The sequence below is a fragment of the Candoia aspera genome, chromosome 8 (genome assembly GCF_035149785.1).
Source record: "Candoia aspera isolate rCanAsp1 chromosome 8, rCanAsp1.hap2, whole genome shotgun sequence".
NCBI classification, from domain to species: Eukaryota; Metazoa; Chordata; class Lepidosauria; order Squamata; family Boidae; genus Candoia; species Candoia aspera.
Window position 1 is genome coordinate 49,536,558 of NC_086160.1, and position 18,915 is coordinate 49,555,472.

General features: G+C 35.4%; 1 protein-coding gene across 1 annotated transcript in view; it reads left to right on the plus strand.

Moving 5' to 3' along the window:
• The window catches only part of TNIP3 (TNFAIP3 interacting protein 3), a 61,155-nt gene that overhangs the window by 16,631 nt on the left and 25,609 nt on the right, over positions 1 to 18,915 (plus strand). Inside the window, exons 4-6 of the mRNA XM_063310417.1 lie at positions 13,498 to 13,584; positions 16,484 to 16,558; positions 18,573 to 18,638. Coding sequence (XP_063166487.1) covers positions 13,498 to 13,584; positions 16,484 to 16,558; positions 18,573 to 18,638 — 228 coding nt within the window. The remainder of the gene's footprint in view (positions 1 to 13,497; positions 13,585 to 16,483; positions 16,559 to 18,572; positions 18,639 to 18,915) is intronic.

Consider the following 18,915-nt stretch of genomic DNA (forward strand, 5'->3'; position numbering starts at 1 on the left):
CTTGGAGCATCTCCCATGATTTCCTTCTCCCATGTTGCCAGATGGGAGGGGGTGTGAAGTTGGAGTATGAAGTGGCTTATGATGGCTATGGAGCACATCAAGGACACAAGGTTGAGATATGCCAGGAATACCATCTGGATGGGAGGGGAAGTGACATGGTTTCATGGGAAAGGGGACTAACTAAGGGAATGTAGTTTTAAGTTAGGTTTGAGTGGGAAATCTTTATTCGCAGCTTGCCTTCAGTACCCTGGAGTGTTTATGCAATATATTAGTGAGGTCCTCCATGAGCATTTGTACAAAGGGGTCCTGGTTTACTTGGATGACATTTTAATTGTCAAGGAAGTCTTGCGCAAACTGAGAGATGCTAAGCTGTATGCCAAGCTATCTAAATGCGAGTTAGTCTCAGCTGGACTATTTGGGCTATCGTATTTCTTCCAAGGGGGTCGAAATGATCCTGCCAAAGTACAAGACATCATGGGGTGGGAACCCCCTCGCACCAGGCACCAACTTCAAAGTTTTCTAGGCTTCGCGAACTTTTACTGAAATTTTATACCCCAATTTGCTCAAATTGCTTTGCATCTAACTGACTTGTTGAAAACTAGAGGGAGGGGGGAAACTCAGAAAGTTACCTCCCCAGGGGCTAGACTTGCCTGGACTTCTGAATGTCAAGCAGCTTTTGACTGTTTAAAGCTTCTTTTTACTAGGGAACCCATTCTAGCCCACCCAGACCCAACTCACCCCTTTATTGTGCAAGCAGATGCTTCTGAGTCAGCTATTAAATCTGCAGGTCATTTTGCCTTCACGAAAACTCTCCATTTGGTGAGGCGCCAATTTTGGTGGCCCTCCCTTCGTGCTGATGTACAGTCCTACGTCACATCATGCCATGTTTGTCCCAAGCGAAGAGGAAGGGGGGAAACCGCAAGGACTTTTACAACCCATAGCCTTCCCCAAGGCTGCATGGAAGGAAATCACCATGGCTTTCATTGTGGATTTACCTGAGAGTAAAAACAAGACTGTTATTTGGACTGTCGTTGATTTGTTTTCCAAGCAGGCTCATTTTATACCTTGCGCTAAAACTGCTCAGCAATTAGCCAAGCTATTTCTCATGCATATCTATAAAATTCATGGGTGTCCCACGTGTGTAATTTCTGACAGAAGCGTCCAATTTACTTCCAAATTTTGGTGCGCATTCTTGAAATTAATTGGTGTCCAGCAACCTCAACTCGTCGAGCCATCCAGAAACGGATGGAGCGACTGAACGAGCTCAGTCTACTCTACAGCAATTCTTATGCTGCTACATTAGTTTCCAACAGGACGACTGGGTGGACCTCCTGCCTTTTGCTGAGGTTGCTTATAATAATGCAGTTCACCAAAGCACTGCACTTTTCCCCTTTTCATATTGTTTATGGCTAAGACTTCATTCCGATACCTGTACTTCAATTGCAATCCTTGCCTGACTCCTCCGTGGCCGACTGGGCTGCACAGATTGCCACTAATTGGCCGGTCATCCGCCAGGCGTTAGGTCACACCCATGAAACTCAGAAAAAATTTGCTGACCACCACAGGTGTCAAGAGTGGAAATTTAAAGTGGGCAATCTTGTTTATCTCTCTACCAAATTTTTATGCTCCCAACTACCCTCAAAGAAACTTGCCCCCAAGTTTGTTGGACCTTTCCTATCACAAAAGTTATTAACCCGATGACTCTTCAATTGCAATTACCCCCCACCCTAAAAAGGCTTCACCCTGTTTTTCATTGCAGCTTGCTTAAACCTGCACCGGAACGTTCTAAGTGGCACCAGCCTGCAGCAACCCTTCCACCCATCATGGTCGATGGCCATCAGCATTTTGGAGTTAAAGACATTTTGGATTCTTGTTTTTTTTTGTTGCAAATCTTTACAGTACTTAATTCAATGGAAGCATTTTCCAGATCCTGAGTGGGTTAATGCATGTCATGTTAATGCTCCTCTTTTAACCAAAAAGTTTCATGCTAAGTATCCTTCAAAGCCTTCTCCTTCCTAGCCTCATTGCTTCATTTATTTGATATCTGATTATTTTTTTTAGTCTTTCTTGGAGGGGCGGTATGTCAGATCCCACTGATCAAAGGTTTCACAGAAACACTTACCAAAGCATCTCCCATGATTTCCTTCTCCCATGTTGCCAGATGGGAGGAGGTGTGAAGTTGGAGTGTGAAGTGGCTTATGATGGCTATGGAGCACATCAAGGACACAGGGTTGAGATATGCCAGGAATACCATCTGGATGGGAGGGGGAGTGACATGGTTTCATGGGAAAGGGGACTAACTAAGGGAATGTAGTTTTAAGTTAGGTTTGAGTGGGAAATCTTTATTCGCAGCTTGCCTTCTGTACCATTCATTACATTTCATTAAAACAGTTAAAGGAATCCCAGCCTCCTGACTGTGATTGTGTGAATGCTCGAGTGATCAGGTGCTGACAGTGTACAATAAAGAGGGAAAGAAACTGTTTTAGTGAAAAGAAAAATAATCTATAGATTTTTTCACCAGCCCTTCTAAGATTTCAGATTGTGCTATATCACTTACCTACTTTTCAGGAAATGGACCTTCCTGACTATACTGTATTTTTCAGCCTGCTATTTGCTTTGGATGAAAGAGTAGGAGCTGTTGAGAAGTAAAAGAATGTTAGAAGTAGAGGAAAACAACCTGAGGTTTGGGTGGCATAGTTTTTTATGGTACAGTAAAGCTAATGTTAATGTAGATTTTCAAAACCACTATGTTAAAAGTGTCATTTTAAGAATATGGAACAGATATAAATTCAGGTGTGCCCTTTTTGGTTTCAACACAAGAAGCATTTTATAGAAAAGAAACAGCAGGCATAGAGAAATGGTTAACATATCAAGATTTTTTAGTACAGGAACATGGAGAATGTAAAATGAAATCAAGACCAAAATTGACTGAGGGATCTAGTTTTCAATGGTTTTCGTATGCACAATTAAGAGAAAGATCTAACATAAATAGAAAGAATTGAACAACATAAGATGGAAATCGAAATTGAACTGTGTACAGATGATGAACATGTAATTGCTAAAATGCATGAACTTTTGTTGAGGTTTGAAACGGAAGAACAAATTAAAGAGTGCATGATAAAATGGGCTGAGTATTTTGGTTATAGTATACAGATGGATCAATGGGAAAGAATGTGATTAAAAGAACTGAAATTCACATGTGTTATAATTTAATAGAGAACTTTTATAAAATGATGTACCGTTAGTATATGACACTATAAAATTTATCCAAGATATATGAAGGTACTTCTGATTAATTTTGGAAGTGTGAGAAAATGAAAGGACATTTTACCATGCATGGTGGTCTCATGAAAAAGCCAAAATAATAATAATAATAATAATAATAATAATAATAGAGATAAATACACATGATGATACAAAGAATTTTAAAGGATAATATTCAGATGAAACTAGAACTTATTTTATTGGGACTTATGGATAACCAATTAGAAAGAGTTGAAGATTGGTTTTGTATATGGTAACTGCAGCAAGACTTTGCTTGTTGGAGAGATACTGAAATACCCACAACAGAGGAGTGGATTGTGAAGATGGCAGACTTTGCAAAAATGGCAAAATTGACCTGTTTGATCAGGGATAAAACAAAAAAATACTTTTATAAATGACTGGAAGCTTTTTATTGACTTTTTCTGAAAATAGAAAAAAAATGAAATGGTGATTTCTTTATTTCCTGATAAAAAGGCTGAATATGGGATAGAGGGGAACTAGGTGATATAATCTTAGACAGGGAGGAGGGATAATAAAGTGGGAGAAGGAAATGATGGGAGATCATTGGTCTGTAACTGATGTAAAGAAAATTGGAAGTCACTTCTTTAATTATCTTTTTTCTTTATCTGTATTGTTTTTCACTTTTTCTTTTTTCTTTTTAACTCTCCTTTATATATGTTCTTATGTCTTATTCATGTAAAAATCTTCAATAAAAATTGACTTTTCCAGCCCAAAATTGGTAGTTTTGGCAGAGAGAGAGAGAGAATATGACTAGTAAGGACAAAGGTAATTCACAGAAATATCTAATTAACTTCAGTTCCTTTAAGAAGACAAACGAATGCTATTTGCTGTGTTTTATTTTGAAAATAAGATGTGGCATATTTCTTTTAGCTTTCTTGTGTTTCTTTTGAAGCCTTATACTCAATCCTGTTTGGCAGCATAAGATGTCTACATACCTTTTGCTAGTGTTTACAATTCCTACAGTAAAGAATTCAAATGACATCCCATAAATGACATCCTGCAACCCAAAGGCTTTTGCAAGGCTGTTTTCAACACTTAAGTGTAAACAAATTCCCTCCACTTCCTTCCCTTTTTTATACAAAACAGGAAATCTTTGTAGAGAAAATAAAACTGAGCTTAAAAAATACCACATGATTGATAGGATTGTGAACATCTGCTTCATGCATCAGTAATCACATCTGTAATAATTTTTCATTGCCTTATATTGCAATATCGTGGGCCTTTCCTAAGACACAGTAACCCTAATTATTCTTACTTAATTTCAAGGAAAGAGTCAGCTCATTACTGTATTTACTTCCTAGGAAGGCACAGTTTTTCTCCCAGAGAATTCAGTTTGTTTTATATTCACTGGTAATAAAAGAAGGTTTTGAAAACAAAGGAATAAGAAGAAGCTACAAATGCCCACAGATCCTGCATCTGGAAAGTGTAGATGCCCTTAAGAATTAGTCAGAAGAGTAGCTGTTATGGAAGCTGCTGCTTTCTAGTGAATTTATTCCTTTTTGTAATGCCTAACCAGGGCTTTAATTTGATTTCCATCCAGTTTTGTTTCCCATTTCTCTTTCCTTCCTCTTCCTGTTTCCTTCTTTTTTGTCTTTTCCTTTAGAAGGAAGAAAGCTAGTATGTCTATCATGTGTTTCTTTGTTTAACAATAGTTTGAGTGTATGAGACATAATGGGTTGGTATAAATAAGTGAAGGTCTATTACTTTTATAAATGAGGTATCTTATTTTATAGGTAATCATCCACAATTTATTCATTTGTTTGTACAGGCGCTCTCTTCTGAGTGAGACTTCTGATGTACATACTAACAAGTGTGACATAGGCACCTATTTATTAGGTTTGATTCCTGAGACATCATTTAAGGATTATTTCCCCAACTTGTCTTGGCTGGTTATGGGAGCTATAGCCCAACAAATTGATTAAGGCTTCTTGTAGTTCTGCTCAAAAAGACCTGCAGAAACAATAAATGAAGCTTGAAATACTTAAACATCCATAAATATAGTGAGTAACTTCTCACTTTCTAAACACACATGTGTGCCCAAATTATTTGAGGGACCCTGCTCACAATAATGCTAGGTTTGCAATAATATCCCAATGGACAAATTTGGTGAAATGATTTCCCTAATTTCTATGCTACACATAGTGTGAAGAATTTGTAATTTGTAATTTGCAAGGTAGACATGGCAGTAAATTTAGCAGCTTTCTTTACATCAAATGTTCAGCATATTTTCAGTTCAGGATACATGCTAGAAGCAAATGTAAAGATGCAGTTTCTACTTAAGGATGGGATACAGTTTATTGAGGACAGACAGAGAAATACACTTAGTATTCCTGGAGAAGGGAGGAAGAGATGCAGTGAAAAAATTATTAAAGGCAAAGCTTAATTTTCAAAGATGAAAGAAGGAAAAATTGGTCTCTCTGCCCCCAAACCAGAGAGGATCATTGTTTCTGTCTTGGAATAAAGTGTCTTTATTTTACAAATAAATCTTGAAAGGGAACTTACATTATATCATGAATTCCTTGAACTTTTCAACATGGCTGTTTGTATTTCATGTACAAGTGATATTTGAACACTTTCATCTATCCTGCTTTGTACTTTACAGGGATTTTCCCCAACTATATTAAACTGTGGTAGAGATTCTTGTTTCCAAAGAATCTTCCAAATATTGTTTCCAAAGAACCAAAAATTACAATAATACAAAAAGGTTTCATGGACAAGGATGAAATTATTGCTTACATTTTTGAGCAGCATGAAAATTGTTTGAGATCAACCTAAAATTTCTTCAGTGAATTAAAAAATATATCAAAAAAAGAATACTGTAGACTGGTTGAAATCTGTCAAATTGCCTTAGGGACTATTCTCATAATTAAATATTTTCTCATTCTGTGACCAAAAATTCCATAATTTTCAAGAATCATGTTATTAAATACATAGATTCACTAAAATCTGGAAGAAGGCAACTTTTTTTTTTAGTCTAAAATGGATATGATTGATTGCATTCTAGTGTTTTTATTGTCATTTAGTCATATTTTATTCAAATATGGTAGTTTTGTGATATAAAAAGTAATTGGAACATGTATGATGTACTAGGTAGATTGTGTTTACCTAGTTTTAAGCAGATAAGTTGTTTCTTTGTTGCTCATTGTTCCTTTAATCTGACTGTGCCATTCCTATAATTTATATTTCACCAAAGGAGAACTGTATTAAGAATATATTGTATATTCCTTTTAATTTTTAGGTTGAGTGTTTTCAAAGTCTTTAAGTATCTGGGTCTGAGAAAGATGTATGTAATATAACTGACATTTTTAAATTGACATAATAGACCAAAATGGTGATTTACTTAATGTAAAGGGTTCTCACTGGTATCTAAGACTCTAAGAAATGTGCCTATACTTGTCATAAATCCCTCTTTATGTTTACATAGTAATCTGAAGTTTATATGCTGGTCTGTGACTGAAATAAAAATTGATTGCTTGGTAATCTGAAGTCAAACATCTTCCATTATTTGATTATGGGCTATGCTAAGGAATGATAAATATTTGAGAACCTTTACCAAATTAAAACATTCTTGGCTAATATTAAGGAGCAGTATAGCCTAATTAAAATGAAAAAAAAAACACCTTTACTTGAACCTAAGCAAGGAAAATGCACATATTATGTCTTCAGGAGATGTATATTAAAACAATAATGAAAAATATTGGAATGCAAATATCTTGGTAAAAAAATTGTGGGAAAAAATAGAGTAGCTGTACGTGTGGAAAATGTACTGTGTAATCCAGAAAAACAAGATGGAGAAGGGAGATTTATAATACTACATTTTCAGACTGAATTTGGGGAAATAATGATTGCTTTAATTTATCTTCCAGGTGACAACAAAATAGCTTAATGAAAGATCTTTTCAAATTCTTTTTGAAATGCAGAGGGAAATACTCTAATTTTTGGAGACAAAAATCTGTTTTATATAAAAGGAACTCTGATAAATTCTCTGAAAACGTTTTAGACTACACGTGACTACTACCTTTTTGATGTGTGGAGATACAAACACCCTGCAGAGAAAAATATACTTAATACTCTTCAGCTCTTAATACTTATTTGAGAACAAATAAGTGTTGGATTTCTAACACATTGCTTACTAATCTCATAGATGTAGAAGTTGCAGCTCCTATGTATAGTATAACCCAATAATTATGTTTTTTCTGATATATGTTGTTTTTAACCTTTTAATTGTAAGCTGTACAATCATTAACTTCAGCAAAGGATCGTTACCTTGTTGTGGTGATGGAGCTTGAGCACCTCAGTGATGCCATGAGCTAAACCATGAAGGGCCACCCAAGACGGGAAGGTCATGACAGAGAGGTCAGACTAAATGCAATCCCTGGGGAAGGTAATGGCAATGCACCCCAGTATTCTTGCCGTGAAAACTAAATGGATCAGTACAACCAGAGATATGTCAGTGTACCATCGGAAGATGAGACCCCAAGGTCGGAGGATGGTCAAAATGCTACTGGGGAGGAACAGAGGATGAGTTCAACTAGCCCCAGACATGATGACGCAGCTAGCTCAAAGCCAAAAGGACAGCTAGCAGCCAGTGGTGCTGGTGAACAGCGAATCTGATGTTCTAAGGATCAACACACCATTGGAACCTAGAATGTAAGATCTATGAGCCAGGGCAAATTGGATGTGGTTATTGGTGAGATACAAAGATTAAAGATAGACATTTTGGGCATCAGTGAACTGAAATGGACTGGAATGGGCCACTTCACATCAGATGACCACCAGATCTACTACTGTGGACAAGAGGACCACAGAAGAAATAGAGTAGCCTTCATAATTAATAGTAAAGTGGCTAAAGCAGTGCTTGGATACAATCCAAAAAACGATAGAATGATCTCAATTTGAATTCAGGGCAAGCCATCTAACATCACAGCGATCCAAATATACGCCCCAACCACAGATGCTGAAGAAGCTGAAGTAGAGCAGTTCTATGAGGATCTGCAGTACCTACTGGACAATACACCTAAAAGAGACATTGTTCTCATCACAGGAGACTGGAATGGTAAGGTGGGCAGTCAGATGACATCTGGAATTACAAGTAAGCCAGGCCTGGGAGAACAAAATGAAGCAGGACATAGGCTGATAGAATTTTGCCAAGACAACTCACTCTGCATAACAAACACCCCCTTCCAGCAATGTAAGAGACGGTTTTATACATGGACTTCCCCAGATGGACAACACCAAAATCAGATTGACTACATCCTTTGCAGCCAAAGGTGGCAGACATCTATACAGTCAGAAAAAACAAGACCTGGAGCTGACTGTAGTTCCAATCACGAACTTCTTTTTGCCCAAATTAGGATCAGACTAAAGAGATTAGGGAAGACCCACAGATCAGCTAGATATGAGCTCACTAATATTCCTAAGGAATATGCAGTGGAGGTGAAGAATCGATTTAAGGGACTGGACTTAGTAGATAGGGTCCCGGAAGAACTATGGACAGAAATTCGCAACATTGTTCAGGAGGCGGCAACAAAATACATCCCAAAGAAAGAGAAAACCAAGAAGGCAAAATGGCTGTCTGCTGAGACACTAGAAGTAGCCCAAGAAAGAAGGAAAGCAAAAGGCAACAGTGATAGGGGGAGATATGTCCAATTAAATGCAAACTTCCAGAGGTTAGCCAGAAGAGATAAGGAATTATTTTTAAACAAGCAGTGCATGGAAGTGGAAGAAGACAATAGAATAGGAAGGACAAGAGACCTCTTCCAGAAAATTAGAAACATCAGAGGTAAATTCCAGGCAAAAATGGGTATGATCAAAAACAAAGATGGCAAGAACCTAACAGAAGAAGAAGAGATCAAGAAAAGATGGCAAGAATATATGGAAGACCTGTATAGGAAGGGTAACAATATCGGGGATAGCTTTGACGGTGTGGTCAGTGAGCTAGAGCCAGACATCCTGAAGAGTGAGGTTGAATGGGCCTTAAGAAGCATTGCTAAAAACAAGGCAGCAGGAGACAACGGTATCCCAGGTGAATTGTTCAAAATCTTGCGAGCTGATGCTGTCAAGGTAATGCATGCTATATGCCAGCAAACACAAGAATGGCCATCAGATTGGAAAAAATCAATTTATATCCCCATACCAAAAAAGGGAAACACTAAAGAATGTTCAAACTATCGAACAGTGGCACTTATTTCACATGCCAGTAAGGTAATGCTCAAGATCCTGCAAGGTAGACTTCAGCCATTCAGGGAGCGAGAATTGCCAGATGTACAAGCTGGGTTTCGAAAAGACAGAGGAACTAGGGACCAATTGCCAATATCCGCTGGATAATGGAAAAAGCCAGGGAGTTTCAGAAAAACATCTATTTCTCTTTTATTGACTATTCTAAAGCCTTTGACTGTGTGGACCATAACAAATTGTGGCAAGTTCTTAGTGGTATGGGGATACCAACTTATCTTGTCTGCCTCCTGAGGAATCTGTATAACGACCAAGCAGCAACAGTAAGAACAGATCACAGAACAACACACTGGTTTAAAGAACAGACCCTAAAGGAAAGGAGTATGGCAGGGTTGTATACTCTCACCCTACCTATTCAACTTGTACACAGAACATATCATGCAATGTGCTGGGCTTGAGGAATTCAAGGCTGGAGTTAAAATCGCTGGAAGAAACATTAACAATCTCAGATATGCAGATGATACCACTTTGATGGCTGCAAGTGAAGAGGAACTGAGGAGCCTTATGATGAAGGTGCAAGAAGAAAGTGCAAAAGCTGGCTTGCAGCTAAACCTCAAAAAACCAAGATTGTGGCAACCAGCTTGATTGATAACTGGCAAATAGAGGGAGAAAATGTAGAAGCAGGGAAAGACTTTGGATTCCTAGGTGCAAAGATTATTGACTGCAGTCAGGAAATCAGAAGATATTTAATCCTTGGGAGAAGAGCAATGACAAATCTCGTTACAATTGTTAAGAGCAGAGACATCACACTGACAACAAAGGTCCGCATAGTTGAAGCAATGGTATTCCCAGTAGTAACATATGGCTGTGAGAGCTGGACCATAAGGAAGGCTGAGAGAAAGAAGATCGATGCTTTTGAACTGTGGTGTTGGAGGAAAATTCTGAGAGTGCCTTGGACTGCAAGAAGATCAAACTCGTCCATACTCCAGGAAATAAAGCCAGATTGCTCACTTGAGGGAATGATATTAAAGGCAAAACTGAAATGCTTTGGCCACATAATGAGAAGACAGGACACCCTGGAGAAGAAGATGATGCTAGGGAGAGTGGAAAGCAAAAGGAAGAGGGGCCGACCAAGGGCAAGATGGACAGATGATATTCTAGAGGTGATGGACTCGTCCCTGGGGGAGCTGGAGGTGTTGACGACCGACAGGAAGCTCTGGCGTGGGCTGATCCTTGAAGTCACGAAGAGTCGGAAGCTACTGAACGAATAAACAACAACAAAACCAATCATTGGTAGCTTGAAAAGAAATAAGGAAGGAAGGAAGGAAGGAAGGAAGGAAGGAAGGAAGGAAGGAAGGAAGGAAGGAAGGAAGGAAGGAAGGAAGGAAGGAAAGGTGGAAACTTAACACTTACTTTCTTTTTTCTCTTTTTTCTTTTTTTCAAATGTTCCTTTCCCTGGTATTGTTGTAGAGGTGTACAGAGATAAATTTGATGAAGGAATGCAAGAACTGTTAAGAGAAAGCAAACAGTAACTCAGAAACTCCTGGGAAAGGAGAAGGCATGAGAAAGAAACTCAAGATAATCCTGGCTTGAGTCTGTTTGGTATCAGAGGGTATGAAGGAAAATTCTGGCATGATTTCAAGATTCTTTCAAGATTCTGTTAATGTACCCTATAGCAATAAAGTAACATTCCTATAATCTTTGCACTTTTTCCTGATTTGGTCTACCTCAAATGGCTCACAATGGTATATGTTGCAGGCACTGACATCCTTTTTTAACATACGTGACAGGTTTTGCAGTGAAATTTGATAAATTGGGTTTTTCTACCAGGATGATGTTTGGGTGGTAAAAGGATGCTTTTTTGGTATTATTTCTTTCAACATGTAACCCTGGCATATTTCTTATAATTTCTTTAGCATCTTAGAAATCTTCTGATTATGCAACACATAAGATAATGTGCTATTGAACATCATTGTTTCATTATTTTCACTTTTTAAAAAAAGAATATATTGAGATTTCATGGGGACTTCTCAAATAAAATATATAGCTGTGAGATTGCTATAGAAGTTATAATCAGGGCACATTTCCCCTGTAAACTAAAAGACTGAATTGTGGTTTCTTTAAATCCGCCTACCTTCACAAATGTGTAAGATTTTAAATGAGAATAGCTATATATAATTAACAATATACTACACCTACAGAAAGTGATATATTCCATTCTTATTCTTACACAGAAGTCAAGTATCGTACATTTTTCTTCACTTATATTTTCTATTTTTAGTTACCTGTCCAATACACCTACTTGGTTATTAATAGAAATGCTGATACAGAACACATTGTAAGAAAGTTACCAAGGGAAAGGGAAAAGGCAGAATTTTCTAATTTGTTACTTATAAATTCAAAAGTTAAAGTAAATCTCTAGAAAAAAATCCTTATTGGAAACAGTAGACAACATAATAGTGTGTGCGTATATGAATATAAATATTGTCTTTTTTTAAAATTAAGAATTTTATGAATGAGTAGCAGCCAAAGCCTTAAACTACACTGAAACTGGTTCAGAAAAACTGGAGATATTTTCCAGAAAATTTAGAATTTTATCCAAATCAGATTTAAGCTGCAATTGCTATTTGTGGGAAGTTAGTATTGCCATGTTAAATTTGGGTTTCTATGAAAAAGCATTATTATTGACATTAACATTATTTTTTATTAGAACTTTATTAATTTTTCAAAATATAATTAAAATACAAAATATAGAATACAGAAAAGATAGAGTACATAACTAAAGAAAAAGAAAAATTATAAAAGTGTAGAGGTATAAAGAAAACATAGAAAAAGGTGATTTATGACCTTCTCCAACACAGATATAAATTCATATTATACAAAATTAATCTCTTACCATTAATTAAATTTTGGTAACATTATTTCTATAAAATCAAACCATTTAATCATCCGACATTAACATTATCAAGCAAATATCTGGAATTCATATTTAGAAAAGTCTGTTGTTATATCAGCACAGTAATCAAAAGAAAATTTATTTGATACATAAACCTACAATAGTTCACAAAACATGGTTTAACTTTGCATGACAATCAATAAAATGAATTGAGATTATCTGTAAAAATATTTCAAACAAAAACAAATGACACAATATAAGATGCACAATACTTCTCTCCTTCTATGACTGAGCAAATGGTGAACCAATCTAGATCCATATCACCACGGGATATAACCTTCCATCCCACACCAGCCCTTAGTTTAGAAAATGTTCTTTCCGCACAGGGAAAAGCTCAGAACAGCTATATAGGATTGGCAGTTATTGTAAATTTATTGCTTTTATTAGAAATAGTATCAAAATTCCATTCTATTAAAATAAAAAGATGAGTTCCTGTCAGAATTCTTTTCCTTGTGAACCCACCAATTATTACAGTAGGGAAAATTAGTTTACTTGGAAGAATTAGTTAGACTTCTCTGGGACAAAAATATTCATGCCCGGGTTATAAAGGACATGTTTTGTGGTACATAAAGTTCCTCATGCTAGACATTTCCTTTTCTCTTATTTTACAGTCATTCTCCTGCTTTATAAAGTATGATTCACTCATTTCCTTGTCATGGGTAAATATCCAATATGTGTTAACAGTAATCAGAAAAGTTCCCTGTTCATGTAGGAAGATAGCATAGAAAAAAAATCTGATAATGGATGATGGTTAGGAGGTAATAAGTTCATTCTATTTTTTTTCTTGCCTGTGCAACTCCACCCCACCCAAAGACAAACGGGAAGAGAATAGGGAAATGGCAGGTTACACACCACTTTGAACAGTTACCTTTTTACATTAATCATGGGCTATATGCTTGAGATATTCTGGGAAGCCCCTTTTATGAAAGATTCAAATACAAGTTCCATTGCTTTCAGCATTTGACATGCAGAAAATTTGGAAACCCTTGTGTGAAGTTCCTGATACCATAGTTTTAGTGTTCTTCTTTGGATTAATTCTATCTTATAGTATACATGACTTCTTTATATTGTCTGATTTAAAGGCCTTTGAAAAAAGCAAGAGCCAAAATCGTTCAGGGAAGGTACCAGCTGTTATGGAATCCAGGAAAACTTCAGAAATCATTTCAGAAGTAAGTATGCTCCCAGTCTAAAGGTGTGTGTCTATGGCAATTCAATCATTTTATGTTATTTTATAAATATATATGAATATATGAATGCTTATTACATTATTGTTGTTACTATTATTACAGTATTATTATTATTACTATTATTATTAGTATTGATTTATAATTCTGCTGTTCTAGATAGACAGTACTCAAGGCAGATTGATTTAAACCTTGGTTTTCTATTCAGGCAGCAACTCTATTAGTTTCAAATGTTTTATTGTCTTCTAAAATACAAATATTGTGTATTTGGGTGAGAAAAATTTCCAAAGCCTATTTTCATTATTTAAATGGAGGAAATTGTGCCTTCAAAATGTCATTAATTGTTACAACAATTAATAGTATACTCATACTATTCTGGTGTAGTATGAATATGATCTTATAAAACAAAAAACAACACCTTAATGTACTGTATTTCACAAGTAATTACAATTGTGGCTCCAGTTCCTCATTCATTGTGTTCAGATTGGCTCTAATCTAATCTAATCTAATCTGTGCTTTGTGGATTCATAGCATTTTATCTTAAATAACAAGAAGAGGAAGATCAATAACAGCAACAATACATTTGCCTAAAAGCAAATAAAATATTGACTGAATTCATGAAGTTATTATTTCAGGCTGGATATTAAATATACTGCTGTTGCTTTTTGAAAATTTCAGATGGATCAGCATTTCTATTTTAATATGTATTTCATAGAAGAATTTTTAAATCTCCTACTGAAAGTGTTAATTTTGTAACTGAATGTGTCTATTGTGCAGATTCTTCCAGACTATGAAGAATAGTCTCTTCCAGACTATTCAAGCCCAAATTGTTCCAAAAAAAAAAAAAAAATTGCCTAGGTGAGACGGATATGCAGCATCTGCACCCTGCCAATCTTGTCCTGACCCTCAGGTTTTCTCATAAACATATTCCTTTTTAAAAAATATTTTTTCTGGGGATGTCCATCTATGCTTGCTGCAGTTGTGTCTCTCATTCCATATATAACTTCTGATGCTGGCATTATAAAAAAACTTGCATTTAGCTACCCTGAAATCTAATACCCAATGAGATATGGGAAGGAAGCAGTCCAGAATTTGTATTAATGAGAACCTAGATTGCCCATTCTAATACAGCAAATGTGACCAAGACATTCAGAGAAGGTCATTGTTACTACGATTCCCACATGATAAAGATATCTGCAGTATGCTTCAAACATCAACTCAGTGAAATGGAATGGAGCAAAGTTCCCAGTATCTGAGAATCTGCAGTGTGATTCCTTGTCAGATTGATCCCCATGGTGGGAAGTGCTCTATAACCATCCTATGGCTGGGATATGATATGGAACAAGTGAAATATTTAAATGACTCTTATACATTCCAAACACCATGATACTTTAGTGAAAATAAACAGAAATACACGATTCTCTTCCTGGTCTATCACAGTAGTGAAGAAGAGTTTGGAAGCTTGTATTATGTTTATCCAGAAAAATAGTATTTAATAATTTTTAAACTAGTTTATGAATCTAATTTGCTTCAATAATCTTAGTTAGGGTTCAGACAACTTTCAAAGCGGTAGTTAATTTAAAACAGAAATAGAACTTTTGATATTTGAACAAAGGAGAAGTATAGGATTTGTAGAGTTCATCACAGATCATTCTTGTAAAACTAAACAGAAATATATTCAAATGTGCCCAAGGGAACATTTGTGTGTGAAATAATCCTTCACTGGAGGGAAGTAACAATGAAAAAGTATTATGTAACACTGCATGTGAGAGAAGTTGTCCACTTAATGCCATGCTTGAGAGTTGGAGTTTTCAGATGACTCATATTAAGTAGTAATACTTTGGCTGAACCCTTTTTAATCCTCTTAATTTCCTCTAGCTAAAATTTAAGATGGGTAATTAAACAGCCTCTGGTTGCAGCATTAATAAAATGAGAACGTTGCCTATTTAAGTGATACTAAAGTGAAGTAAAGCTTTAATAAGCATACAGTATGTTAGCTATGATTAATTTAATTATTGGAAAGTAAGAATATCTAAAACAAAACATGGCAAGTCACAAATAAACCATTACTTGGTGGGCCAAAAATGCCTTTTAGTAAGTGATTAAAATTATGTTTCTGGAGGAACAGGCACACATAAATGGAACTTACGAAGCAGGTAAATAAATATCATGTGAATAGATTTGAACAATGCTGAAAAATATTATTCTGATAAATTGTAAAAATTGCCTTAGAATTTTTAAAAATTATATTGGATACTTTGTAAACTGCCCAGAGTCCCTCTTTTCAGCAAAAATTTGAAAAAATAAATTAAAATAAATAAATACATACTTTTATCATAGAAAATGTATATTTTGTTTAATTCCTTGTAATATTGTAAGTGCTTCAACATAATTTTAAATATTACAATACTGTAAGTATTATAGAAATATTGTAAATATTTTGGATAACTAAGGTTTTTAATTGGTAACTGAGAAATGTGATTTTATACAGTATATATGTAATGCTTTAAAGCAAAGTATGTTGCTGGCTGAAAGTAAATCAGATTCAACAGTTAAATTTCCAAGCACCCAATCAGATTAATATTCAACATAATAGCTTAATAATAGCTTCCAACATTCCAAGGGGGTGGAAAAAATAAGAATAAAATATTCTAAAGTAGAAGATAACATAACAAAGTTCAATTATTAAACACTTTCAGGGGGAAGGGAAGAAACATGGTGGGGGGAAACTAATTTACATTGGAACAATATCTAATACTCAGACTGATACATTATTTTTACGTTATTTAGCTGCAAAACTAGACTGGTATCTATTCAATTTTTTTATTAGATCAATGTAATGGGATTTATCTTCAACTGAATTATTTTGTTTTTGTTTTTGTAGGGTATATTTACAAAGAAGCTAACAGATATATCATTGGAACAAAAAATTATATCATTAGAAAGGCAGAAACAGGAGGTAAGTTGAAGTATTTTTTGTTGGACTTTGAACCTAAATCATTAAGATTCTCCAAAACACATTTCCTACAATATTTCATGGGTTTGCCTGCGTGGAAGGAGAACTGCACATGGGGAACAAAAGCACATGGCAGTTTTTTCTATGACTCATTCCAACCCCACAAGCAAGCCAGGCAGGTCACTGACTCAGCAGTGCATTTCTAGATGCCAAGGAAGGCAATGTGCAGTCCAACAGTTACCCCTGAGAATCACTTTCATAATCACCAAGTTATTTATAAATGAGTTGCCAGATCTCACAAGACTGCAGGTTAGATTTTTCTACAAATGAGATACTGAAGGGGCAATCACAAATAATTCCTACGAGAAGAACAGAAGAAATCTAAAGAGTCCAGTGTAGATATACACACATTTCCTTAAAATCCTGATGAGAAAAAAGGAACATGTATTAGGCAGGCTAAAGCTCAGAATAAGTGGGATAACAAAAACAGAAAAAAATTATTTGGTTATATTAAAGGGAAAAACAAAACCCCATGCCAGTGTTGGGCCATTGCAAGGGTAGAGTGGTGAATTGATAATGGATGATGGTGAGATAGCAGAACTTCTTAACATCTACTGTATTTTATATCAGTCTTTTAGGGGACTGCTCAGCCAAGCTTTCCCCACATTGTTGCATTCCTGATGTTTTGAACTGTAACTTCCAGAATTCTAGCTGGGAATCCTGAAGGTTGTAGAACAACATATCTGCAAAGTGTCAGATTAGGAAGGATGGTCTAAGTAACTCTAAACTTATATATAATATTCTTCTCATTTTCCATGTGTTATTCGCAGCATTTTGTTTTATGATCTGAAAAACTCACAGTTATGTGAGTTATTTTCTTCCCATATAATTTTAGGGGCACATACTTTTACATTTTTTGCTTGCAGGTTATGCTTGACTCGGTCCTATATATGGACTATATCAAGCATATGGCTAAAAATTAGTTGTGAGCATAATAATACCACATTGTAAACATAACGCATTAGATATCCACAACATACACATAATATTTGAAGCCACTTGTTTGAAACTTCTGCTGAACATTTCTCTATCTGAGGTATAATGAGCAATCAGATAGATTTTTGTAATATTCCATTTTTTTCAAACACAAGTTTATTTTATTAATTTTCACATCAGATTAATTTTTGAAAAAGTCATTATTAATAGAGACATTTTTGCAAGCATTTTTTCGAATATGTTTTATTTGCATACATTGATAGAAATAGAAAAATAAAGTGTGTACATTATTCAGGAACTATGAATTACTGTAGGTTGATTTGTATTAAATATGCAACCAAATCTTTTGCCTGTGAGACTAGCTCTGCATCTTGAAATACACGGAGTAATTCTAACATGACACCAAGAAACTGGAGAGAAGTACACATTTAATGCTATACTGTGAAATAAAGAACTGTCAGAGATGCAAGGGAATCTGCACATCTTAGAAATTCCACAGGCAGTTTGAGTTGCTACAGTATAATATTGACTCACTTGCTACTCCAGATCTATTTACTTGCTTTGCACTTATATTCATTCTTTGGTTTTATCTTCTGTATTACAGAATAGATTAAATATTCTGAAGCCATCTAGACAATAACATAAAACAGCCATGAATTATATAATGGAAAGGTTGGAAGAAGATAGAATCCATAAAGCTTCTAATGGTCTGAGATTTCCACAGTTTAACAGCTATATGTTTTCCCTATCTCCTCTAAATCTCAGCTGGTGAGGCTTATAGCCAAAGCTTAGACTAGCTGCAAAATCTCATTCTTGCATACGTGTAACCCAAAATATTTTTTTTAGACAAGAGATTTATGCCCATAATGTTTGAAAAGCTGCTTTGCATTTAATATTATAATGTAGAGGGATGTAAAACCCATAATAACATGGCAGTTTAAAGTTTATATGGTAAAAACAGCGTAACATTTTAAAAATAATGTGAAAATATTGTACTAAGATTATCGCTTAATCATTTCAGCTTTTGTCAGTGAACAATCAATGGGATCAACATTTCAGGCAGATGAAGCAGCATTATGAAAAAAAGGTAAAACAAATACCAATGATGCACTGCTGTTTCCAAGCATGATTTATTTTCTACTATGTATAGTTGTTTTTCTTTATCTTAAGTGAAGTAAACCATCATTAACACCAAGGAAAAAAAGCAGAAAAGAGAAAACAGGATTGTAAAACACATAAGGGCATAAGGCCAAATGAGAACCACCAGCTACTATTTTGGTATAAAATTGGCAGAAAATCAATGATTGGAAATATTCGTAATTAATAGTGGCAATAGGTAAGTAAAACTCTTGGACTGGGATCAC